The following is a 25695-nucleotide window of genomic DNA, read 5'->3' as shown; positions in this document are numbered from 1 at the left end:
CAGGTGATCCACCCGCCTCAGCCTCCCAAAGTGCTAGGATTACAGGCATGAGCCACTGCGCCTGGCTTTCTTTTTCTTGTTTTATTTTTGGAGACAGTGTCTCTCTCTGATGCCCAGGCTGGAGTGCAGTGGCGTGATCTCAGCTCACTGCACCCTCAACTTCCCGGGCTCAAGCAATCCTTCTACCTCAGCTTCCCAAGTAGCTGGGACTACAGGTGCACACCACCCTACTTGACTAATTTTTGTATATTTTGTAGAGACAGTCTCATGTTGCCTAGGCTGGTGGTCTCCAACTCCCCAGGCTCAAGCGATCTGCCTGCTTCCGCCTCCCAAAGTGCTGAGATGACAGGCGTGAGCCAACATGCCCGTCTGTTACCTGTTTTTCTTAATACGTTTGCAGCTCTCTCTTGAGAAGGGCCACACAGGGAGCCCTGCCCCCCGCCCTTAGAGGCCCCTCAGGTTAAGGTTTAGGAAGATTAGTGAGGTCCTAAGCTGGCTTCCTCAAGAGTTCTATTTCTGGGAGAGGAGCCAGTCAGCAGACCGGGGACCGCACGGCCGCGCTGTCCCCAGCACCCAGCCCGGGTTACCATGGCCTCCCTGTTCTCTGGGCGTGTCCTCATCCGAAACAACAGTGACCAGGACGAGCTGGACACGGAGGCCGAGGTCAGTCGCAGGCTGGAGAACCGGTTGGTGCTGCTGTTCTTCGGCGCCGGGGCTTGTCCGCAGTGCCAGGCCTTCGTGCCCATCCTCAAGGATTTCTTCGTGAGGCTCACAGATGAGTTCTATGTGCTGCGGGCGGCGCAGCTGGCCCTGGTGTATGTGTCCCAGGACCCCACAGAGGAGCAGCAGGACCTGTTCCTCAAGGACATGCCAAAGAAGTGGCTTTTCCTGCCCTTTGAGGATGATCTGAGGAGGTGAGGAGGGGTGGGGAGGGCTTCCTGGAGGAGGGGGCATGTTCACTGAACGTGAATCATCCGTTCTGACTGGAGTGAATAAGCAGACCCTGTGTGCCAGTCCATATACTGGGGACTAGGGGGTGCCCACTTCCATGTGCTGGCTTCCATGCCACCCCAGGGAGCTTATAGCTGAGTGAGAGGAATAGGTGCAAAAGAGAGACTTGACTATGTAATAGCAAGGCCGGGCATGGTGGCTCACCCCTGTAATCCCAGCACTTTGAGAGGCTGAGTCAGGCAGATCACGTGAGGTCAGGAGTTCGAGACCAGCCTGGCCAACATGGTGAAACCCGTCTCTACTAAAAATACAAAATTTAGCTGGGTATGGTGGCGCATACCTGTGGTCCCAGCTACTTGGGAGGCTGAGGCAGGAGACTTGCTTGAACCCGAGAGGCAGAAGTTGCACTGAGATGAGATCTACCACTGCACTCCAGCCTGGGCAACACAGCAAGACGCTGTCTCAAAAATAAAAAGTGTGGCTGGGTGCTGTGGCTTACGCCTGTAATCCCAGCACTTTGGGAGGCCCAGGCAGGTGGATCACAAGGTCAAGAGATCGAGACCATCCTGGTCAACATGGTGAAACCCTGTCTTTACTAAAAATACAAAAATTAGCCAGGCGTCGTGGTGAGAGCCTGTAATCCCACTACTTGGGAGGCTGAGGCAGGGGAATCACTTAAACTGGGAGGCAGAGGTTGCAGTGAGCCGAGATGGGGCCACTGTACTCCGGCCTGGTGACATAGCAAGACTTCCCAAAAAAATAAACGGCGCGGTAGCCAACAGGTATAATCCCAGGGAGGCTGCTCTGTGTTGGCGAGAGCCTGTAATCCCAGGTACTCGGGTGGCTGAGGGGGGAGAATTGCTTCAACCCAGGAGGCAGAGGTTGCAGTGAGCTGAGATCCCACCATTACACTTCACTCTGGGCAGCAACAGGGAAACTCCGTCCCAAAAACCAAAATTAAAAAATAGCGTACACACAGTAGCTCACACTTGTCACCCCAGCACTTTGGGAGGCCGAGGCGGGTGGATCACATGAGGTCAGGAGTTTGAGACCAACATGGTGAAACCCCATCTCTACTAAAAATACAAACAATTAGCCGGGTGTGGTGGCAGACACCTGTAATCCCAGCTACTCAGGAGGCTGAGGCAGGAGAATTGCTTGGACCGGGGAGATGGAGGTTGCAGTGAGTCGAGATTGTGCCATTGCACTCCAGCCTGGGTGACAGAGTGAGACTCCGTCTCAAAACAAAAACAAAAACAAAAGGAAGAAAGAAAAATTTAAGTAAATAAATAATATATATAATTAATTACAAGACAAAAGTAAAGAACCGTGGGTTGAGCCCGGCACCTGTAATCCCTGCTACTTGGGAGGCTGAGATGGGAGGATCCCTTGAGCTCAGGAGTTTAAGATCATGGGAAAAAAATCCGAATTCTGGGTGATAGGTCCAGTCTGGCAGCTGCCTCTACTCCAGGATGAGAGGGTGGGAGTGTGTAGGACTAGGGCCTAGACGGGAGGTTTGGTGCAGGGTCTCCTAGGGATGTGGAGAGCTTCCCATTGGCTTCCCTTAAGACTTTGAACAAAATTGAGGCTGGGCACCGTGGCTTGTGCCTGTAATCCCAGTCCTTTGGGAGGCTGAGACAGGAGGATCATGAGCTCAGGAGTTTGGGACCAGCTCAGGCAACATAGTGAGACCCAGACTCTAAAAAACAATTTAAAAATTACCCAGGTGTGATGATGTGAGCCTGTAGTTCAGCTACTTAGAAGGCTGAGGCCAGGCGATTGCTTTAGCCTGGGAGGTCGAGGCTGCAGTGAGCTATGATTGCATCGCTGCACTCCAGCCTGGGTGGCAGAGCAAGATGCTGTCTCAAAGACAAAGAAAAAAGGCGCATGTTTGTAGTCCCAGCTACTCGGGAGGCTGAGGCAGGAGGATCGCTTGAGCCCAGGAGTTCTGGGCTGTAGTGCGCTATGCTGATCGGGTGTCCACACTTAAGTTCGGCATCAATATGGTGACCTCCTGGGAGCGGGGGACCACCAGGTTGCCTAAGGAGGGGTGAACCGGCCCAGGTCGGAAACGGGGCAGGTCAAAACTCCCATGCTGATCAGTAAGTAGTGGGATCGCGCCTGTGAATAGCCACTGCACTCCAGCCTGGGCAACATAGCGAGACCTTGTCTCTAAAAAAAAAAGAAAGAAAGAAAGAAAAAGAAAAAAAGAACAAAATTGAAACTCCTTACCATGACCCCGCATGGCCTGCGTGATCAGGGCTGTACTCCATGATCATCCCACCTCGGGGCCTTTGCATGTCCTATGCGTATTTCCTGGGACACCTTCCCCCAGTTCTCCAGCCCCCCTCATCCCATAGCTCTCAGCTCAGAGACTACCTCCTTGGAGAGATGCTCTCTAGCCAGCAACCCCTTACCCTGCTTAATATCTCTCTCTCTCTTTTTTTTTTTTTTTGAGATGGAGTCTTGCTCTGTTGCCCAGGCTGGAGCGCAGTGGCAGGATCTCACCTCACTGCAACCTTCTCCTCCTGGGTTCAAACCATTCTCGTGCCTCAGCTTCCCGAGTAGCTGGGATTACAGGCATGTGCCACCACACCCAGCTAATTGTTGTGTTTTTAGTAGAGACGGGCTTTCACGATGTTGGCCAGGATGGTCTGGATCTCCTGACCTCGTGGTCCATCTGCCTCGGCCTCCCAAAGTGCTGGGATGACAGGCGTGAGCCACCACGCCCGGCCACTACAAGGTCTTAACCTGCGAAAGTCTGAGGAGAGCTCTCCAGACGCAGGGCACAGGCAGTGCAAACGCCCCGAGGTTGCAGCATGCCTGGGGTGATGGAGGCATAGCTCGGGGACCACAGTGTCTGGCCCTGTCCCGGTCCTCGTCTGCACCCACCCGGTGCCAGGCAAGAGACAGTGCACACAGAAGGGCTGCCTAAGGACTGGGAGGCTGGACGTGGGGCTCTCTGGTTCAGGATCAGGGATGTGGAACAGCCCAGACTGATCTGCCCGCCCCACAGGGACCTCGGGCGCCAGTTCTCCGTGGAGCGCCTGCCGGCGGTCGTAGTGCTCAAGCCGGACGGGGACGTGCTCACCCGCGACGGGGCCGACGAGATCCAGCGCCTGGGCACCGCCTGCTTCGCCAACTGGCAGGAGGCGGCCGAGGTGCTGGACCGCAACTTCCTGCTGCCCGAGGACCTGGAGGACCAGGAGCCTCGGAGCCTCACCGAGTGCCTGCGCCGCCGCAAGTACCGCGTGGAAAAGGCGGCGCGAGGCGGGCGCGACCCCGGGGGAGGGGGAGGGGGAGGGGCGGAGGGCGGGGCCGGGGGGCTGTTCTGACCCCCGACAGCGGAGGAGAGGGGAGAGGAGTGGAGTTTGGTGACGAACCTCCACCCGCGCCCCACCCCCGCACGCCTGTAATCCCAGCACTTGGGGAGGCCCAGGCGGGAGGATCGCTTGAGCCCAGGAGTTCAAGATCAGCCTAAACAACAGAGGGTGACCCCGAGTCTACAAAAATTCAAAATTAGCCGGGCGTGGTGCACGCGCCTGTGGCTTAGCTACTCCGGAGGCTGAGGTGGGAGGATGGACTTGAGCCCAGAAGGCCGCAGGGAACCGCGATCGCACCACTACACACTGCACCTCAACCTGAGCGACAGAGGGAGATCCTGTCCCCCAAAAACAAAAAGAAACTCTCCTCCCCCGCCCCGCCTCCGCAAGAGATCGGCATGGGGGTGGGGGGTGGGGCCCGGGCGGAGAGCAGGCCCAGGGGAGCTGTTATGACCCCCTAGGGTGGAGGAGTTGGGGTTTAGTGACGAACCCTCCACCCCAGAGGTAGAAAGCTGGGAGGGAGTGGGGGCGGGGATGTGGGGTAGGGGGCCAGGGTGGAGGGCGGGGCCGAGCGGGGCTGTTGTGACCCCGTAGTTGGGGAAGACTGCTGGAGGGGCGGCGCGTCTATGAAAACCCCGCCCCCCACTGCGGGGAGAGAGGGCTGGATGGAAGTGGGGAGGCTGTTCTGAGTCCTCCTCTGCCCCAGGTGGGCAGGCAACGGGAGGGGATTCCGTAATGAGCCTCTTGGGAACAGAGGCGAGGGGAGGGGGAGGGGATTGTCCGAAATCTCCGCAGGAGTAAGGCGGGACGGAGCTCGGTGTGGGAGCATGCAGAGGACTGTCTGGGTTTCGAGCACTCCTCTGGGGGCACGCGAGGTTGCGGGGCTGTTCTGAACTCCCATGATCAAGAGGGGTGGACGCGAAGTGGGGAGGGGGAGGGTGATGTCGGTTCTGAGCTCACCCCCAAGAGGGCTCAGGGCAGAGGGGCTGTGATGAGATCCCCAGGGAGAAGAGGGACAGGACCTGGGGAGTCCGTTCTGATCTCCATGCTGAGGAGGGTGGGAGCTGGGATGGAGCGAGTGGCAGGGGGTTTTCAGTCCTGAGACGTCCTCTCACCCCCAGGGGTCTGTTCTGGTCTTCCAGGTGCGCATCTGAGCCTCCGGCCAGGGCGATAAAGTAGGGAGAGCTTTTCAAGGATCTCTAAATATTTCTCTCTTTTTTTGTATTTTTTTATTTATTTTATTTTAATTTTTCTTTATAAATATTTCTGAGACCTGGCTGAGGAGGAGTAGTTAGTGGCTCCAAAAATGAGAAAATGCAAACTAAAATAGAGCAAACGTACTGAAAACGCTAAGTTGCCCACATACTTCACACGCAAAATCACAATCCTTTAACAGCACATTTCTATGTTACAGGGGATGCATTTCAATACTTGGTACCACGCGCGCTGGGGTCCCGGGCTGCCAGCAGGAGCCAGGTCTCCCAGGTCTCCTCTGTCCCTCGTAGACCCGGGGCATCATCAGGGGAGACAGCAGAATATAGAAATCAAAAACTCCAATCTAAAACTATCTCCTCGCTTTCTGACTGTGAGATCACTTCCCTTATCTAAACCTTAAAGCCAGGTCCTCCCAGGCAGGTCAGCGGAGAAGGCGGAGCAGGTGCTCGCTAGGCAGAGGAACTGCTGGGTTTGGCCTCTGGCGCCCCCTAGCGTCAGAATGAGATGGCACACCTTCTGGGCGTGGCCTAACATGCAAATGAATGCAAACCCCTCCTCTCGTGCCCAGTCTCCGGAAAGGGTTTCCTAGGAGGCCACGCGTGTCCATGGAAACTAGCAAACATAACTACGGTGCGCGGGAATCTGCCTGACTGACTGGAGGAAAGAGGCTGGGGGCCTGGGAAGCAGAGGGGCCTGAATAGGGAACAACCGCCTCTTTTCCTGCTCACCTCCATTCCCAACCTCCAGGTTGGAAAATGGAGGCTCAGGGCCCTGGTGCTGCCTGATGTTTTGTGCAGCCTCTGATGCTTCCAACAGCCCTCTCTGGACTTCACTAGGCGCATCTGTGAAATGCGTGCATTGAGGCTGGGTGTGGTGCCTCACGCCTGTAACCCCAGCACTTTGGGAGGCTGAGGCAATCAGATCACTCGAGGTCAGCAGTTCAAGACCAGCCTGGCCAATGTGACAAAACCCTGTTTCTACTAAAAAATAAAAAAAAATTAAAAAAAAATTAGCCAGGCGTGGTGGCACGTGCCTGTAGTCCCAGCTACTCAGGAGGCTGAAGCACGAGAATCGCTAGAACCCAGGAGGGAGAGGTTTCAATGAGCCAAGATTGCGTCCCTGCACTTCAGCCTGGGCGACAGAGACACTGTCTCAAAAAAAAGAAAGCGTCGAGGCAGGGCACAGTGGCTCACGCCTGTAATCCCAGCACTTTGGGAGACTGAGGTGGGTGGATCACAAGGTCAGGAGTTTGAGACCAGCCTGGCCAGGATGGTGAAACCCTGTCTCTTAAAAAAGAAAAAAGAAAAAAAAATCACTTAAATTATCTATATCTCATACCATCTCATACCAGGTTACCCTTTTCCAACAAATCACGGGCCATATAACCTGTCAACATTGTTACTATTATTCCAGCCAACATGCAGTAACCAACTGTCCCTTCTGGGCAGTGAGGTTGAGGGAGTCCACTCTCTATCCCTGTCCGGCTGTGTGACTTGGACTGTATGCTGGAATTCTCCAAGCCTTCTCCTCCCCTCTCCGCCTCCCCACTCCCTGCCTGTCTGAGCTGCAATGAGAAGGGCACTTAGCAAAAGGCCAAGGTAGATAGCTCACCTTGGAGCCTGTTGCAGGGTTAACTTTTCCAAGACACCCCCAAACCAGAGAGTCATCCCACATACAAACAGCAGGACCAGCCCTTGGTATCTGTGTTCCCCCAACAAATAATGGCAAAACCTAAGACAGCACTGTAATTAATTTTGGCCATTTTAGATAATTGTCCCCTTATGGTGGGGTTTCATGTGTGTTTCCACCTCCCTCACCAGGCTGTGAGCACCAGAAGGGAGAGCTGGGCCTGTCTTGGTCACCCCTCGGTCCTCAGAGCCCAGCACACAGACGGGCTCTCCACTGGTGTTTGTTGTATGAAAGCATCATACAGCGCTGTATTCCCACCACCCAGAGCAAAACTGGAGCCCTGATCCTAATGAATTGTTGAGCCCCTCAACTTGGGACTTTTCCTTACCTGAAAAACGTGGAAAACTCACCCTAACACTGGTGATGATGAAAGAGTGAAGGTTGGACTGACGCCTGATGAATGAATGAATGATGAATGAATGAACTGAAAGAAGGAACAGGTTCCTCCTATAGATGAGGAGGCCCAGAGAGGTTAAGGGATGTGTCCAAAGCCACACAGCAAAGCAGGCCACCCGGAAGTGAAGGGTCACCCCATACTCTTCCTTAGGGCCATTTTACCTACAAGGCTGAGGGCACAGGGCCCACAAACTCTTCTCAAGGGACCCCAAAATTTCAAACCTGAAAAAAATTATGCCAGGCCAGGCACAGTAGCTCATGCTTGTAATCCCAGCACTTTGGAAGGTCCAGGAGGGTGGATCCCTTGAGCTTAAGAGTTCCAGATTAGCTTGGATGACATAGTAAGACCCCAACTCTATGAAAAATTAATTAAATTTAAATGGAGAAAGGACTTTAATTGACATTTCTCCAAAGAAGATATGTGAACTGCCAAAAAGCTCATGAAAAGACGCTCAATACTGTTAGTTATTAGGGAAATGCAAATAAAAACCACAATGAGCTATTATTTTATAAACACCAGAATGACAGTTATCAGGGAGGAGGAGGCTGGGTGAGGTCGCTCACCCCTGTAACCCCCAGCACTTTGGGAGGCTGAGGTGAGAGGATCGCTTGGGCATAAGAAGTTTGAGTTAGGCCGGGCGCGGTGGCTCAAGCCTGTAATCCCAGCACTTTGGGAGGCCGAGGCGGGTGGATCACGAGGTCAAGAGATCGAGACCATCCTGGTCAACATGGTGAAACCCCGTCTCTACCAAAAATACAAAAAATTAGCTGGGCACGGTGGCGCGTGCCTGTAATTCCAGCTACTCGGGAGGCTGAGGCAGGAGAATTGCCTGAACCCAGGAGGCGGAGGTTGCGGTGAGCCGAGATCGCGCCATTGCACTCCAGCCTGGGTAACAAGAGCGAAACTCCGTCTCAAAAAAAAAAAAAAAAAAAAAAAAGAAGTTTGAGTTGAGACCAACATAGCAAGAACCCATCTCTACAAAAAAAATTTTTTTAACTGGCTGGGTGTGGTGGCTCACACCTGTAATTCCAGCACTTTCAGAGGCCGGGACAGGAGGATCACTTTTGGTCAGGAGTTTGAGACCAGCCTGGCCAACATGGTGAAGCCCATTAAAAATACAAAAATTAGCTGAGTTAGGTGATGGGCACCTGTAATCCCAGCTACTCCAGAGACTGGGGAAAGAATCGCTTGAACCCAGGAGGGGGAGGTTGCAGTGAGCTGAGATCTCACCACTGCACTCCAGCCTGGGCAACAGTGAGATTCTGCCTCAAAAAAAAAAAAAGGCCATTACGAGGGAGGAGGCTGAATGTGTGGCTCACTCCTGTAATCCCAGCACTGTGGGAGGCTGAGGTGAGAGAATCACTTGGGTATAAAGAGTTTGAGACCAGACCAACATAGCAAGACCCCATCTCTAAAAAAAAAAAAAAGAAAGAAAAAATGCTTAAAAATTAGCCAGGCACAGCTGGGCGTGGTGGCTCACTCCTGTAATCCCAGCACTTTGGGAGGTTGAGGCGGGCAGATCACAAGGTCAGAAGATCGAGACCATCCTGGCCAACACGGTGAAACCCCGTCTCTACTAAAATACAAAAAATTAACCGGGCGCAGTGGCACGTGCCTGTAGTCTTGGTTACCGGGAAGGCAGAGGCAGTGAAATTGCTTGAACCCGGGAGATGGAGGTTGCAGTGAGCCAACATCAGGCCACTGCACTCCAGCCTAGCAACAGAGTGAGACTCCTTCTCAAAAAAAAAATAATAATTTTAGCCAGGCATGGTGATGCTTGCCTGTAGTCCCAGCTGCTTTGGAGGCTGAGGCAGGAAGATCACTTGAGTCGAGGAGGTCAAGGCTGTAATGAGCTATGATCACACCACTGCAATTCGCAATCCAGCCCTGGTGACAGAGCAAGGCCCTGACCAAAAAAAAAAAAAAAAAAAAAAAAGAAGAAGGGCAGGAGGAAACAGGTGTTTTGGAGGATGCAGAGAAAATTATTTTTTAAAACCTCAGACATTGTTAGTGGAAATGGAAAATGGCTGCAGCTGCTGTGGAAAAGTTTGAGGGTTTCACAAATAGTTAAATTCGAGTAATCACGTGACTCAGCAACTCCACTCCTAGGAGTCCATTCCCCACAAGAATGAACGGCAGTGACTCAAGAAGATACCTCTGCACAAATGTTGATAGCAGCATTACTCACCTTCATCAAAAGGAAGCAGCAACCGAAATACCCATCAATGGATGAACGGATGGGCACAATGTGTTCCAGACACACTGTGGAATATTACGCAGCTGTAAAAAGGAATGAGGCACTGATTTATGCTAAAACCTGGATGAACCTTGAGTGCATGATGCCGAGAGAAACCAGAAGCAGAATGCCACCTCTTGTACAAGTCCGTTGCTATGAAATATCCAGAATGGGGAAATCCACAGAGACAGGAAGTAGATTAATGGAGGGGGGATGGGGAGTGACCACTAATGGGGACAGGGTCTCCTTTTGGGGGTATGAAAATGTTCTAGGACTAGACAGAGGTGATGGTGGTACAACTCTAAATGCCACGGAATAAAATGGTTAATTTTGTTTCTCTATTTGTTTAAAGTGCTGTGGGAATAATTTGGGACACCAGTTGGGGAAGGGGACCAGGACTCTCCCTAGCCTCCTGGAGGGAAGGAGGTAAGTGGAGGGGAAATCCTGGCCAATGACAGAGTCCCTGGGTTGGGATCAAGTGACAAAGTGAATTTTTCGATTTTGTTATTTCTATTCTGAGACATAGGCTTGCTCTGTCGCCCAGGCTGGAGTGCAGTGGCATGATCTCAGCTCACTGCAGACTCGACCTCCTGGGCTCAAGCCATCCTCCTGGCTCAGCCTCGAAAGTAGCTGGGTCCACAGGTGCGCCCCACCACACCAGGCTAACTGCCTTATTGTAGAGATGGGGTCTGGCTATGTTGCCCAGGCTGGTCTCAAACTCCTGGGCTCAAGCCATCCTCCTGCCTCAGCCTCCCAAAGTGCTGGAATTACAGGTGTGAGCCACCTCACCTAGCCCTTTCTCTCTCGCTCGCTTTTCTAGACGGAGTCACTCTGTCAGCCAGGCTGGAGCGTGTGGTGGTGCAATCTCAGCTCACTGCAACCTCCATCTCTGGGTTCAAGCAATCAATCCTCCCACCTCAGTCTCCCAAGTAGCTAGGATTACAGGCGTGCACCACCACGTCTGGCTATATACATATAATTTTTTTGACTTTTTTTTTGTTTGTTTTTTCAGTAGAGACGGGGTTTCACCAGGTTGGCCAGGCTGGTCTCGAACTCCTGACCTCAAGTCATCCGTCCGCCTCGGCCTCCCCAAGTGCTGGGATTACAGGCGTGAGCCACCGCCCCGGACCCCTTTCTCTTTCTTTATTTAACAGCAATAAAATCGATACTTAGGGCGGCAGGGGGCGGGGTGGTGTCCCTTTCTGAACTTAGAGAGCCACGGAGTTCCCACGATCCAGCCCCTCGTGGGGCCCCGCCCCCGCGCCGAGCCCCGAGCCAGGCCCCGCCCGCCAGGCCCAGCCGATCAAGAGGGGGCGCCCGCGGGGCCCCGGGAGGGAAGAGAAAAGACTTTGTCCCAAGTTTTCGCGGACACTCGGCGTCCCCGCTGCGACCAGCACCCCGGAGCCCACGTCCGTCTGGCGACCCCCAGCCCAGCCCCCGAACTTTCACACATTCCCTGCGGCCCCGCCCCCTCGGGGACCCCCTGGGGGCCCTCGGACTCCCCCCAACTCCCCTGCCCCCTAAAACCACTTGGATCCCTCACCTGTTCCCGGGCCCGCAGGAACCCCCGCCATGGCCCGCTCGTACGGCGGCCGGGTGCTGGCCGCGGTGACTCTGCTGGGCATCGCGGCGGCCGTGCTGGCGGCGCTGAGCGCGCAGCTGCTGTTCCAGCTCCAGGCGGGCCGCGCGGAGCTGCGGGGGCTGCGCGCCGACGGGCTCCGCCAGGAGCTGGGCGCCGGCCCCGGGCTGCCCGAGGACGCGGCCGGGGCGCTGCTGCCTCTGGCCGCCGCGCTGGCCGCGCTGGCGCTCGTGCTGGCGTTCACCTGCCTGCTGCTCGCCGCGCTCTGTGGCCACCTGGGTGCCGAGCTGGCGCGGGGGCCTGGCCCCAGGAGGTAGGAGGACCGGCCTCACCGCCCTAGAGGCTTGGCTGGGGGCTGGGGGAGCCTGGATGAGCCTCTTCCCCTCTTTTGGCCTCAGGCTGGGGGGGACAGCTTCCCTCCCCACTTCCCTCCCCCGCCACCCCATGCATCTCTGCCTTCCCCTTTTCCTCCCCCGTTCCCTCCATTCTATATTTGTTAAATTTTGCAGCAGGTGCAACCACTGCTGTGTCCCCCGTTTTGCAGATGAGGAAACTGAGGCTCACAGGGGGTCCCAGGATCAGTTTGCCTGAATCTCAAACAGGGGAGGCTGAGCTCCCAGGCCGTCTGGCTTGAAAGGGGGGTGGGGGCGGGAGAGTGCTGGACTTGAACTTGGTTCTGGGTAAAGCCAGCCAGAGCCGGTGTCCTGGCCTGGAATTGGGGTCCTTTCTCAGGGACCTGAACTCAGGGATGTGGTCATTGAGGGGCCTCTCTCAGGGGCAGTGGTTGTGGAAGGAGGAACCCGCTTTGAGCCCAGGACTCTGCTGTCCCACGTGGTAGTGTTTCCCTCCAGAATGCCGGGAGAGAGGAGCCCAAAGCCTGGTCCAGAATTCTGTGAATTTGAGCAGATGAGAACTTCCACCACTGGGGTAGATTTTATCCAGACCACACAGCTTCCACCCAAGGGACAATGAAATAAATGCATGGTCTCATGGGTCAGCAAATGTGTGTTGGGTGCCTGCCTGCAGGGGCTGGGTCTGGCTCAGGGTGTCAGAGACACAACAGGGAACAAGTAGACCCAGATCTGCTCTCATGGAGTCACAGAAAATAAGGAAACATAACAAGGGCCAGGTGTGGTGGCTCACGCCTGCATTCCCAGCACTTTGGGAGGCAGAGGCAGGAGGATCACTTGAGGCCAGGAATTCGTTCTCTCTCTCTCTCTCTCTCTCTCTTTTTCTTTCTTTCTTCAGCCTGGAGTGCAGTGGTGCTATATCGGCTCACTGCAGCCTCTGCCTCCCAGGTTCAAGTGATTCTCCCAACTCATGTTGGCCAGGTGGTCTTGAACTCCTGACCTCAAAAGATCCACTCACCGTGGCCTCGCAAAGTGCTGGGAAGCCAGGAATTTGAGACCAGCCTGGGTAATATAGCAATACCTTGTCTCTACAAAAAGAAAAAAAATTAATGGCCGGGCACAGTGGCTCACGCCTGTAATCCCAACACTTTGGGAGGCTGAGGCAGGGGGATCCACCTGTAGTCGGGAGTTCAATACCACCCTGACCAACATGGAGAAACCCTGTCTCTACTAAAAGAAAAAAAAAAAAAAAGCTGAACATAGTGGTGCATGCCTGTAATTCCAGCCACTCAGAAGGCTGAGGCAAGAGAATCTTTTGAACCCTGGTGGGGGAAAAAGATAGTGGAGGGTGTTGGAATGAATGGATAGATGGATGGAGATTTCGGTGAGCCGAGATCGCACCATTGCACTCCAGCCTGGGCAACAACATTAAAACTCCGTCTCTAAAAAAGAAAAAGAAAAAAGTGTAATTAGCTGGGTGTGGTGGTTCACGCCTGTAGTCCCATATACTTGGGAGGCTGAGGCAGGATTCCTTGAACCCAGGAGGTCAAGGCTGCAGGGAGCCATGAGCATGCTTATGAAATAACCACTGCACTCCAGTTTCGGTAACATAGTGAGACCCATGTCTAATAATAATAATAATAATAATGGCAGATCGTGATGAGAGTCAGGAAGAAAAGAAAACAGAGATGGGATAGGACTTCGGGATTTCTCCTGCTAAGGAGGGTTGTGAGTGAGGAGGAAGGTGATCTGATTTAGGTTTCGAATGATGACCACCTCTAGCCACTGTGCTGAAAAGGGGACGGGAGGAAAGGCAGCAGGAAGACCGGGAAGGCGTCCACTTTCATTATACTGATGGGAGCCGAGTGAGGATGGAAGCTCTCAGAGTCACCATCTCCTCCTCAGTCAGCGTCATCTCTTGGAGGCGCTGTTTGTACTGTCAATCATAGCACGTGAAACTGTTTCCTCATCTCTCAAAGAAGCCCGTGGTCTGTAAAATAATGGAAGCCAGGTGTGTAGCAAGTATCTGCACATAGTAGCTGCTTCCCAAGTGTTGGGTGTTTGAGTGGACTCATGTATATAGCTGGATTATAAGGGAAAGAGAATGGATGGTGGAAAGAAGGAAGGAGGGAAGGAGGGAAGGAAGGAAGGAAAGGAGGGAAGGAGGGAGGGAGGGAGGAAAGGAAGGAAGGAAGGAAAGGGAGGGAGGGAGGGAAGGGATGAGGATGGATGGATAGTGAATGGGAGATGGATGATCAGTGGATGGGTGGGTGAGGGATGGATAGGATAGTGGAGGGTGTTGGAATGAATGGATAGATGGATTAATAGCGCACAGTTAAATGGATGGAAGACTGTATATGAGTGCTGGTTGCATAATCAATGAATATGGATGAAAAATGGATGGTGGACACTGACTTGGAAAGATGAAGGGGGGATGGGTGGAGCATAGATAGATATTGAATGGGTGGATGGTGGGTGTCTAAATGATTGTGTGGCTGGATGAATGGATGGGGCTGATGGATGGAGATGGATAAGTTGATGCATGAATGAACTGATAAGTGGATGGATGGATGAATGAGTAGACGAGTGACTGGGCTGATGGATGGACAAGTGGATGGATGGACAAATGAGCATATGAATGGATGGGTGGGTGGATGGATGGATGGATGAGTAGACGGATGAATGGGTGGATAAATGGGTGGGTGGGTGGATGGATGGATGGATGGATGGATGCGCCGGTGGTTGGATGAGCTGATGGATGAATCGATGGATGGATGGATGGATGGATGGATGAATGGGGAGATGAATGGATGAATGGGTGGATGGATGGATGGATGAGTAGACAGATGGATGAATGCGTGGATAAATGGATGGATGGATAAATGAGTGGATAAATGGGTGGGTGGGTGGATGGATGGATGGATGGATGGACAGATGGATGGAGAGTGGATAAGTAATGTAAATGTGTGGGCAAGTAGAAGGATGATAGTTAGGTACTCTAGATTTTTGGTCCCTGAAAGCTGGGTCCTGTCTCATTTAAGCAGCTCTGCCTCCCTCTCCTTACTGACCTCCCCCGATCAGCTCCACTTCCTGAGCCCTTTTTCTTCCTGCTCCCCTCCATCCCAGGTCTGACTGGTTTCTCTACGACTGCCGCCTCCTCAGACACGTGGCCCTTGGCCTTTTCTGCTGCGGGGTCTCCGTCTACTTAGCAGGTGTGTGCTGGAATAGAACACGGGGCACAGGATCCCGGGTTGGGGAAAGAGCAGTAATGGTCCCTAACTGCGATCAGCTTCACAGACAGCCTGCTCGAGTTCAGCTCCAGGCTCCGATACTTCCTTGGACAAATCTCTCTGTGCCTTGACGTCCTCGGCAGCACACTGGAAATAACTGTCTTTACCTCACAGAATCACTTGAGGAGATTCTGAGATTTATTTATTTGTTTATTATTTTATTTATTTTTTGAGATGGAGTCTTGCTCTGTCACCCAGACTGGAGTGCAGTGGCACGATCTCCGCTCACCGCAATCTCTGCCTCCTGGGTTCAAGCGATTCTCCTGCCTCAGCCTCCCAGGTAGCTGGGATTACAGATGCCTGCCACCGTGCCTGGCCAATTTTTTGTATTTTTAGTAGAGATGGTGTTTCACCATTTTGGCCAGGCTGGTCTCGAACTCCTGACCTCATAAACCTCCTGCCTCAGCCTCCCAAAATGCTGAGATTACAGGCGAGAGCAACTGTGCCTGGCCCGAAGTTCTGAGATTTAAACTTTATGAAAGTCCATTGGACCGGGAGCAGTGGCTCACATCCCTTATCCCAGCACTTTGGGAGACCGAGGTGGGAGGATCACTTGAGGCCAGGAGTTTGAGACCAGCCTGGGCAACATAACAAAATCCCATCTCTACAAAAATAAAATAAAATAAAATTAGCTCAGTGTAGTGGCACACACCTTGGGAGGCTAAGGTGGGAGGATCACTTGAGCCTAGAAGGTTGAGGCTGCAGTGAGCTATGATTGCAGCACTGCACTGCTGTCCAGCCTGGGTGATACAGTGAGACCCTGTCTCATAAAAAAAAGCCCATGGATGGCATCTGACTCCACCAGGAACTCCACAAATGCTAGTTGTCATCAGAACATTTTTGATTTATCAGTTTTTTGTTTTTTTGAGACAGAGTTTCACTCTTGTTTCCCAGGTTAGAGTGCAATGGCGCCATTTCAGCTCACTGCAACCTCAGCGTCCTGGGTTCAAGCAATTCGTCTGCCTCAGCCTCCCGAGTAGCTGGGATTACAGGCATGTGCCACCACTCCCGGCTAATTTTTATATTTTTAGTAGAGACGGGGTTTCTCCATGTAGGTCAGGCTGCTCTCAAACTTCCGACCGCAGGTGATCCGTCCACCTCAGCCTCCCAAAGTGCTGGGACTGTAGGTGTGAGCCACCGAGCCCGATTCATCAGTTCTGTACATTTGATTTGAACAAAAATTTTCATGGCCTGGGTGGTATCTAAAGATAGCATTTTGGCCGGGCGCGGTGGCTCGTGCCGGTAATCCCAGCACTTTGGGAGGCCAAGGCAGGCGCCTCATGAGGTCAAGAGATCCAGACCAGCCTGGCCAAAATGATGAAACCCTGTCTCCACTAAAAATACAAAACAATTAGCTGGGCGTGGTGGTGGGTGCCTGTAATCCCGGCTACTCAGGAGGCTGAGGCAGGGGAATTGCTTGAACCCAGGAGGCAGACGTTGCAGTGAGCTGAGATCAAGCCACTGCACTCCAGCCTGGGCAACAAGGGCGAAATTCCGTTTAAAAAAAAAAAAAAAAAGATAGCATTTCACAGGTTGAAATGAAATGAGTATTTGGATTATAAATATCACTTTCCAGCCCAGTGCAGTGGCTCACACCTGTAATCCCAGCACCTTGGGAGGCCAAGGTGGGTGGATCACAAGGTCAGGAGTTCAAGACCAGCCTGGCCAAAATGGTGAAACACCGTCTCTACTAAAAATTCAAAACTTGGCTGGGCATGATGGCACGAACCTGTAATCCCAACTCCTCAGGAGACTGAGGCAGAGAATTGCTTGAACCCAGGAGGTGGAGGTTGCAGTGAGCTGAGATCGCACCACTGCACTCCAGCCTGGCCGACAGAATGAGACTCTGTCTCGAGGGAAAATAAAAATCAATTTCCAGCCCAAAAATGGCTTAAGAAAAAAAAAAGAATAACCCAGATGCCAGAACACACCACACTGTCTTTCCCTCCTGATTTGTAATAACTGTTCTTCAATCAGCTTTCTTTCATTCATCGGGGCTGGGAAAGAAATCAAATCATTAAGTGTCTTTCACGAGACTCCTAATGCCTTATATTTGGTTTTAATCTTGAAACAGATGTGTTGATGATGCTGCGGACTCAACGCTGAATCATACATAAGTCCCTGCCAGCCCTGTAAACGATCCATTTTACAGGAAGAAAAAATATCCTGCTGATTAAAAAGCAGGATCTGCTATTACTATTTTTTTATAGTCCACCATAGAAAAATAGAAGTCTAAAAAGATATTTAGGCCGGGTGCAGTGACTCACGCCTGTAATCCCAGCACTTTGGGAGGCCAAAGTGGGTGAATCACTTGAGGTTAGGAGTTCAAGACCAGCCTGGCCAAGATGCTGAAACCCCTTCTCCACTAAAAATACAAAAAAATTACCTGGGCATGGTGGTGGGCTGAGACAGGAGAATAGCTTGAACCTGAGAGGTGGAGGTTTCAGCGAGTCGAGATCGCACCACTGTACTCCAGCCTGGGCAACAGAGTGAAATCTCATCTAAAAAATAGATAGATAGATAGATAGATAGATAGACAGATTTAAAATATTTTAATGAGATGTGAGCCTAAAATTCACTATGGAAATTTATATACATGAAGGGCAGGAAATACTGCATAACTTTTGTTATTTGATTTAATGAAATGCTCCAGATGTAGAGTTTAAAAAAAAAAAGAAGAAGAAGAGGGGATAGATGACTCATGCATCCGAAATTGTCAGGGGAAGTTGGTCTCAGGTGTGGCTGGATCCGGGTACTAAAATTAGGTTATCAGAAATGCCTCTCAGCTAGGTGTGTGTAATCCCAGCACTTTGGGAGGTCAAGGTGGATGAATCACTTGAGGTCAGGGGTTCAAGACCAGCCTGGGCAACATGGTGAAATCCCATTTCTACTAAAAATACAAAAATTAGCCAGGCGTTGTGTCGAACCCCTGTAATCCCAGCTACTCGGGAGGCTGAGGCAGGAGAATTGCTTGAACCCAGGAGGCAGAGGTTGCAGTGAGCCGAGTTCACGGCACTGCACTCCAGCATGGGTAACACAGAGAGACTCTGTCTAAAAATAATAATAATAAAAGAAAAATAAATGCTTCTCACTTCACCACTTCATCTGCTGTTCCCTAAGTGGGCTTCCCTCTGGGAAAGATGCCTGTATGTAGGCACTTCTGACATGATGTCTGGATCTTGGGTCTTTGCACAGGCCAACAGAAATATTCAAGACCTAGGGAATATCCTCATTCTAAAACACAAGAACAATTACAAAAGAAAAGAAAGGTAATATTATGTCAGCCTCACTAAGCGTAAAATTGAGGATTCATTCACCTCCTATTTAGATTGTTTTTGAGGCTAGGTGACCTCATTCAGCAAGAATTCCCAAGCACGTCCAACTAATCATCCATTCATTGCTAGCTAGAACTAAAAGAATAATTACAAAATCCCTTTCAAAATGTTTCCAGAAAAAAAAAAAAAAGGAAGAAAAGTCCTTGGCCTTGCTTTCATATGTCACACATCATGCAGTGTAGTATCTTCCAAACCAGTAAATAGTACAGAGCCAGAAAACGCATAAAAACAGCCTGGAAACGGCCAGGCGCGGTGGCTCCCGCGCGTAATCCCAGCACTTTGGGAGGCCGAGGCAGGTGGATCACAAGGTCAGGAGTTCGAGATCAGTATGATGGCCAATATGATGAAACCCTGTCTCTACTAAAAATACAAAAATTAGCCAGGCATGGTGGCAGGCACCTGTAACCCCAGTTACTCGGGAGGCTGAGGCGGGAGAATCGCTTGAACCTGGGAGGTGGAGGTTACAATGACCTGGGCGAGATCACGCCACGCCACTGCACTCCAGCCTGGGTGGCACAGCGAGACTCTGTCTCAAAACAAACAAACAAACAAAAACACAGCCTGGGAACGGCCAGGCGCGGTGGCTCCCGCGCGTAATCCCAGCCCTTTGGGAGGCCGAGGCAGGTGGATCACAAGGTCAGGAGTTTGAGAACAGTATGATGAAACCCTGTCTCTACTAATAAAAGTACAAAAATTAGTCAGGCATGGTGGCAGGCACCTGTAGTCTCAGCTACTCGGGAGGCTGAGGCGGGAGAATCGCTTGAACCTGGGAGGCGGAGGTGACCTGAGCGAGATCACGCCACGCCACTGCACTCCAGCCTGGGTGGCAGAGCGAGACTCTGTCTCAAAACAAACAAACAAAAACACAGCCGGGAGAGTGCCAAAAAAAAAAAAAAGTCCCCCATCTGTTCAGGGCGGCTCGCCTACCAATACCAACACCCCAGACGCTACAGGAAAACTGCTCTGTCCCAATAGCCCAGGCTAAAGTCCCCAGACTGACTCTGATAGGCTGAGCTTGGGCCATGTAATATTCCTCCACCAATCATTAACATCAGGAGAAGTAATGAATGCTCTGATTGGCTGAGCCTGGTCCAATGAGGACATCACTGATGCCTAAGTGGGTCTGTGATCTCAGATCCATTCCCCAGTGTAGAGACGGGCCAGACCAGGGATTCTCAACTGAGAGTGATTCTGGCCTCAGAAGACTTTCTTCACCTTTTTGGTGGGCGCAACAGAGCTGAGGGTGGGACGCTACTGACATCTAGTGGGTAGAAGCTGCTAATGGTGTCAAACTGTATGTGGGAGAGGCTGATAGAGGGCTAGCTAGTTCAGGTGCTCAAAGTCCCTTCTCCCCCACCCTCCCACCTCGCCCGCCCAGAGTCTTGCTCTGTTGCCCAGGCTGGAGTGCAATGGTGCGATCTCAGCTCACTGCAACCTCCACCTCCCAGGTTCAAGCGATTCTCCTGCCTCAGCCTCCCAAGTAGCTGGGACTACAGGCATGCACCACCATGACCGGTTAAGTTGCAGTTTTTTTAACTGTGGTAAAATACACATAATAAAAACATTACCATTTTAACCAGTGCATTTTATTTTTATTGTTTGAGACAGGGTCTCGCTGTCACCCAGGCTGGAGTGCAGTGGTGTGATCACAGCTCACTGCAGCTTTCTTCGTCCTGGGCCCAAGCGGTCCTCCTGCCTCAGCCCCACAACTAGCTGGGACTACAGGCAAGCACTACCATTTCCAGATTGTTTATTATTTTTTGTAGAGACTGGTTTCTGTATGTTACCTGAGCTGGTGTCCAACTCCTGGCCTCAAGCAATCCTCTCACCTCGGCTTCCGAAAGTTCTGGGATTACAGATGTGAATCACTGGCCCAGCCTTTAACCACTTTCAAGTGTACAATTCAGTGGGAGTTAGAACATTCACGGTTTTAGCTAACCATTGCTACTATCTGGTTCCAGAATATTTTTGTTACCCAACAGGAAACCCCGTCCCCATTAGCAATCACTCCCCATTCCCCCTTCCTCATCCCTGGCAGTCGCTAATCTACTGTCTCTAAGGATTTGCCAATTTTTGTTTGTTTTTTGTTTTTTTTTTTTGAGAGGGAGTCTTACTCTGTCACCCAGGCTGGAGCTGTAGTGCAGTGGCGCAATCTGGGCTTACTGAAGCCTCCACCTTCCGGGTTCAAGCAATTCTCCTGCCTCAGCCTCCCAAGTAGCTGGGATTACAGGTGTGTGCCACCATGCCCAGCTAATTTTTGCATTTTTAGTAGAGATGAGGTTTCACCATGTTGGTCTCTGTAGGGCACGTTGGGAGCCTGATGTAGGGCTGAGGGCCCCACAGGGTCGTGGGGTGAGCCTTATGCTGTGCTGAGGCGCAGGATCCGAGAAATAAAGAGACAGGACACAGAAGTACAAGAAGGATGCAGCTAGGCTCGGGGGGCCACGCCACCTATAAGCAGAGTCAGGCGAGGCTCCGCGTGTCCAGAAGCCTGAGTATTTATTGTTTCTAGGTTAGGGGGTTAGGGGGTAGGGCAGTGAGTGAAATCATCTTTAAGGATAGTGGTAGGGTCGTGAGCACTAAAACATTGGGTCCACCCCCATTAGGTCACCTAGGCCAGGAGGTGGACAGTGAAGAGGGTGCAGTGTGCAATACTTCTATCTATGGTCTAACTACTTCTAAGAAGATTTATAGGAGGATGCTTTAAGTCACATAGCAGTGACAGAGCTGTCAGGGTTACCACCACCTTCTGGCAGCTTCCAATGGGTTCTATGGGAAGATGCTTTTCGAGCAGCACAGTGACCAGAGCTGATAAGTTCACAGTCACCAAGGTGGATTGCCGGGCTAAGGGCAGCCTTCCACAAGAACTGGAGCAAGGTCCTACAACTCCTTTATCAGGGGGAGTGGCTCTCGCCCCAAGCCTGCCACACAGCGGGAATCTTTATGATACTGAACGCTGCCGCCTGGGCCTTGGATTCTTGTCCTGGTATAACTGTTTTCCCTTAAATCATGCTCTGCACTGTGTCTGCTTTAGACATTCCTCTGATTATAAGCTGCTTATTCCTTAATTCATGCTCTGTACTGTGTCCACTCTAGGCATTCCTCCGATATGAACTAAGATATAATTATAGAGATATATGTAGGGAGATATTCTTTAGGCACTCATACTATCAACTATTATATGATTATATAGATAGGATTATATAAAGGGATTCGTCAAGCCCCATTTCTATAAACTAATATATGATTATATAAAGGATTATATAAAAGGAAATAGCTTAGTAGTAACACTATAAATTGAGATATTCCTCAAGCCCTAACTGTGCCAGGGTTCTGCTTAGCTCTCATTCTTCGGTGCCTGTATGGGGGATTACCCACAGTCTCGAACACCTGACCAACACGGTGAGGCTAGTCTCAGTCCACTCACCTCGGCCTCCCAAAGTGCTGGGATGACAACCGTGAGCCACGGTGCCCAGACTGGATTTGCCTGTGCTGGACATTTCAGATCAGTAGCATCTCACACTCTGTGGCCACTGGATCTGCCGTCTCTCACTCACATCGTCCATGCTGTGGCATGGAACAGTGCTTCATCCCTTTCACGCCTGCAGCATATTCCCTCATATGGGGTATCCCACCAACAGGGAGCTTCTTAAAAGATAGAGCAGGTAGCTGGGTGCAGTGGCTCATGCCTGTAATTCCAACACTTTGGGAGGCTGAGGTGGGCGGATCATGAGGTCAGGAGATCAAGACCAGACTAACAGGATGAAACCCTGTCTCTACTGAAAATATAAAAAATCAGCCGGGCATGGTGGTAGGCACCTGTAGTCCCAGCTACTCAGGAGGCTAAGGTGGGAGAATTGCTTGAACCCAGGAGACAGAGGTTGCAGTGAGTTGAGATCACACCACTCCAGCCTGGGTGACAGAGCAAGACTCCATCTCAAAAAAAAACAAAGCCAGGCCGGTGGCTCATGCCTGTAATCCCAGCACTTTGGGAGGCTGAGGCAGGCAGATCACAAGGTCAGGAGATCAAGAGCAGCCTGACCAACATGGTGAAACCCCGTCTCTACTGAAAATACAAAACATCAGCCAGGCATGGTGGCACATGCCTGTAGTCTCAGCTACTCAGGAGGCTGAGGCAGCAGAATCGCTTGAACCTGGGAGGCAGAGATTACAGTGATCCATCGTGCCACTCCAGCCTGAGTGACAGAGCAAGACTCCATCTCAAAAAAAAAAAAAAAGAGCAGGTCCTGTTCCTCCCCAGCTCCAACATACCCCCTGGTTACTCGTTGCTCTTAGAAGAAAACCCAGTGGGGAGCAGTGGTTCACCCCTGTAATCCCAGCCCTTTTGGGATGCCAAAGCTGGAGGATCACTTGAGCTCAGGAGTTCGAGACCAGCCTAGGCAACAAGGTCAAACCCAAACTCTACTAAAAATACAAAAATTAGGCTGGGCACAGTGACTCATGCCTATAATCCCAGCACTTTGGGAGGCTGAGGTGGGCAGATCACTTGAGGTCAGAAGTTCGAGACCAGCCTGACCAACATGGAGAAACCCCATCTCTACTAAAAATACAAAATTAGCCAGGTGTGGTGGCACATGCCTGTAATCCCAGCTACTTGGGAGGCTGAGGCAGGAGAATTGCTTGAACCAGGAGGTGGAGGCTGCAGTGAGCTGAGATTGCGCCATTGCACTCCAGCCTGGGCAACAAGAGTGAAACTTCATCTCAGAAAAAAAAAAAAAAAATCCCACCTCTGTCACTTCTTGGCTGTGTGGCTTTGAGGAGTCCCCTAACTTCTCTGGGCCGCAGCTTTCTCCTCTGTAAAATAGATGTGATCCTGATGTACCACGTGTGGGGTGTAGGAAGATTAGATGCCTATTCTATGTGCCCATCGCGTGGCAGGGTTTTTTGTGATTTTCCCAGTGTGCAGGAGTTCCCTGAGGGCTTGGAAGGCAGATGTTTGTTGACTGAATAAATGAGAGTTGTTTCCTTCCCTAGCACTGTCCATCTATGCCTTGCTACTTTTCGAGATCGAGACAGGCGCAGCAGCCGCTTCCATCCTCAGCTCGGGTGCTCTGGTTCTGGTGGCCATGCTGACCCACACGCTCCTCCGGGCCGCCCGGGCCACCCGCCGTGGGCTCCATGAGTTGTCCCCGCCATCCTTTGAAGATGACCTCACCCGCCCTGCCGAAGTCTCCAAGGCCAGCCCCAGAGCTCAGCCTCAGCAGGGTACCCATCGTCGGACCCCCTATTCAGCCCGTCCAGAACCTGGGGACCCCCTTGGGTCCATGGCCACTGCCACAGTACCTGCAGCTCTCGGGGGAGGCTGGGAGAGTGGTCTGCCTACACCCCGAACGCACCGGACACTGTCGGCCGGCCTGGGGCACTGGGACGGGGTCACCCACGAGATGCATCGAATGCTGAGCCACAGGCTGGGGAGCACGGGGAAGGACTCCACACTGGTGTGAGCCCAGGGATGAAGAATAGAGACCCGGTGTAATAAAAGGATACCATAGAGATAGGTTAAGTTTCAGCTGCAGTAGCAGAAGGACTTGATTTTTCTCTCATCTCATTACAACCTTGGCTTTTGTCCTCAAGGTTGCCTCATGGCACAAAATAGTTGCCAGAGCTCCAGCCTTCACCTCCTCCTTATGAGGGAAAGTCAGAGGCCAGTGCTGGCTGGGGGTCTCCTGGAAGAAGTCTTCCCAGGAAGCCTTGAAACTCTTTTTTTCCCCCTGCTTTGAGACGGAGTTTTGCTCCTGTTGCCCAGGCTGGAGTGCAATGGCGAGATCTCAGCTCACCACAACCTCCATCTCCTGGGTTCAAGGGATTCTTCTGCCTCAGCCTCCTGAGTAGTTGAGATTATGGACATGTGCCACCATGCCTGGCTAATTTTGTATTTTTAGTGGAGATGGGGTTTCTCCATCTTGGTCAGGCTGGTCTCAAACTCCCGACCTCAGGTGATCTGCCTGCCTCGGCCTCCCAAAGTGCTGGGATTACAGGTGTGAGCCGCACGGCACCCAGCCGTAACCCTTCTTTTTATATCCCACTGGCAAGAACAGAGAGAAATGACCACACCTTACCGCAAGGGAGCCTGGGAAATGCGGCTGCCCAGATGAATGAGACAGTTATTGGCAGTAGGGGAGCAGGGGGCTTAGGCAGTGATTCTCTAAGTGTCTCCATCCATTTTACAGATGAGGAAACCGAGGCCCCAAGAGAGGCAGTGACTCACCAGGGGGCCCACGGCCAGGACTGAGCGCCAGAGCCAGGATTCTCACCTGCACCCCGTAATCTCCAAGCTGCTGATGTGAAAGTCTCAGACTCTGCAAATCCCTGCTGCACCCCTCAGGTTGTGACCATTTCAAACCCCCGTGTGCCAAGCTCAGAGCAGCCCAGGGCCAGGCACATGGCTGGAGGGCTGGACCCAGGTTCCTGGCTGTGGACTCATGGCTGAGGGCTTAGCCGCTTTGTGCCTCAGTTTCCTCATCTGTAATATGGAGACAAGAAGGGGCCCTGCCTCCAAGGGCTCCCACAAGACACGTGACTTCACGTGAGCCATACTGGGGAGGCCCCGACACAATAGATCCTCAAGGGTATTAATCGTTCTCATGCTGCTGCTGCTTGGGGTGTAGACATGGGTAGTTTCTGGGGCTCCAGGAAATGACAGAGGGGTCTCCAAAGGTCTCCCGTCTTGCACAACCCACAAATAAACTCTGATAGTCACTATCTCTGTGTTAATCAATATTCAATTGTGCTGGGTGACCAAGCCCAGGCCCATGGGTGAGACTTGGGTGGGGTGTGGGGAGGGCAGGAATGAGGCCCAGGGCATGGCCCTGGCAGGCCCCAGTCTGGGACCCGGGTTCCACCTGTTTTTTTCGTTTGGTTTCGAAATGGAGTCTCACTCTGTCACCCAGGCATCATCTCACCTCAGGCAACCTCCACCTCCCGGGTTCAAGTGATTCTCCTGCCTCAGACTTCCGAGTAGCTGGGATTACAGGCTCAGGCCACCACACCCACCCAATGTTTGTTTTTCGTTTCTTGTGGTTTTTTTGAAACAGTCTTCTGTCGCCCAGGCTGGAGTGCTGTGGCGTGATCTCAGTTCATTGCCACCTCCGCCTCCCAGATACAAGAGATTCTCCTGCCTCAGCCTCCTGGGTAGCTGGGATTATAGGCACAGGCCACCAGGCCCAGCTAGTTTTTACATTTTTAGTAGAGATGGCATTTCACCATGTCGGCCAAGCTGGTCTCGAACTCCCAACCTTAAGTAATCCACCCACCTCGGTCCCTCAAAGTGCTGAGATTACAGGCGTGAGCCACCATGCCTGGCCTCAAT

At 52.0% G+C, this 25695-nt stretch overlaps 2 protein-coding genes across 3 annotated transcripts; both read left to right on the top strand.

The window, feature by feature from the left end:
- The first annotated feature begins 518 nt into the window (after positions 1–518).
- Positions 519–10152, top strand: NXNL1 (nucleoredoxin like 1). Its single transcript, XM_002807820.6, has 2 exons — positions 519–914; positions 3968–10152. Exons 1-2 carry the CDS (start codon positions 589–591, stop codon positions 4284–4286), a joined length of 645 nt encoding a protein of 214 aa, XP_002807866.4. The 5' UTR covers positions 519–588; the 3' UTR covers positions 4287–10152.
- A 1025-nt stretch (positions 10153–11177) lies between these two features.
- On the top strand, positions 11178–25088 carry TMEM221 (transmembrane protein 221). 2 transcript variants are annotated; one of them, XM_035285110.3, is made up of 4 exons: positions 11178–11703; positions 14867–14952; positions 23361–23591; positions 24557–25088. In XM_035285110.3, the coding sequence occupies exons 1-4, from the start codon at positions 11384–11386 to the stop codon at positions 24616–24618; spliced, it is 699 nt and encodes a 232-aa protein (XP_035141001.1). In that variant the 5' UTR covers positions 11178–11383; the 3' UTR covers positions 24619–25088. The 2 variants fall into 2 exon arrangements, with proteins under 2 accessions (XP_035141001.1, XP_054105378.1); XM_054249403.2 differs by having other exon boundaries at positions 23361–25088.
- Positions 25089–25695: the final 607 nt, after the last annotated feature.

The sequence above is a fragment of the Callithrix jacchus genome, chromosome 22, assembly GCF_049354715.1.
Source record: "Callithrix jacchus isolate 240 chromosome 22, calJac240_pri, whole genome shotgun sequence".
NCBI lineage: Eukaryota > Metazoa > Chordata > Mammalia > Primates > Cebidae > Callithrix > Callithrix jacchus.
The sequence above is the reverse complement of the archived record's forward strand: the minus strand, read 5'-3'. Positions and strand labels throughout refer to the sequence as shown.

Coding starts and splice junctions, on each gene's coding strand:
- TMEM221 (XM_054249403.2), top strand. CDS start 11,384: ATGGCCCGCTCGTACGGCGGCCGGGTGCTGGCCGCGGTGACTCTGCTG. Junction 11,704..14,866: donor CGGGGGCCTGGCCCCAGGAG/GTAGGAGGACCG, acceptor CCTCCATCCCAG/GTCTGACTGGTTTCTCTACG. Junction 14,953..23,360: donor GGTCTCCGTCTACTTAGCAG/GTGTGTGCTGGA, acceptor TTCCTTCCCTAG/CACTGTCCATCTATGCCTTG.
- NXNL1 (XM_002807820.6), top strand. CDS start 589: ATGGCCTCCCTGTTCTCTGGGCGTGTCCTCATCCGAAACAACAGTGAC. Junction 915..3,967: donor TTTGAGGATGATCTGAGGAG/GTGAGGAGGGGT, acceptor CCCGCCCCACAG/GGACCTCGGGCGCCAGTTCT.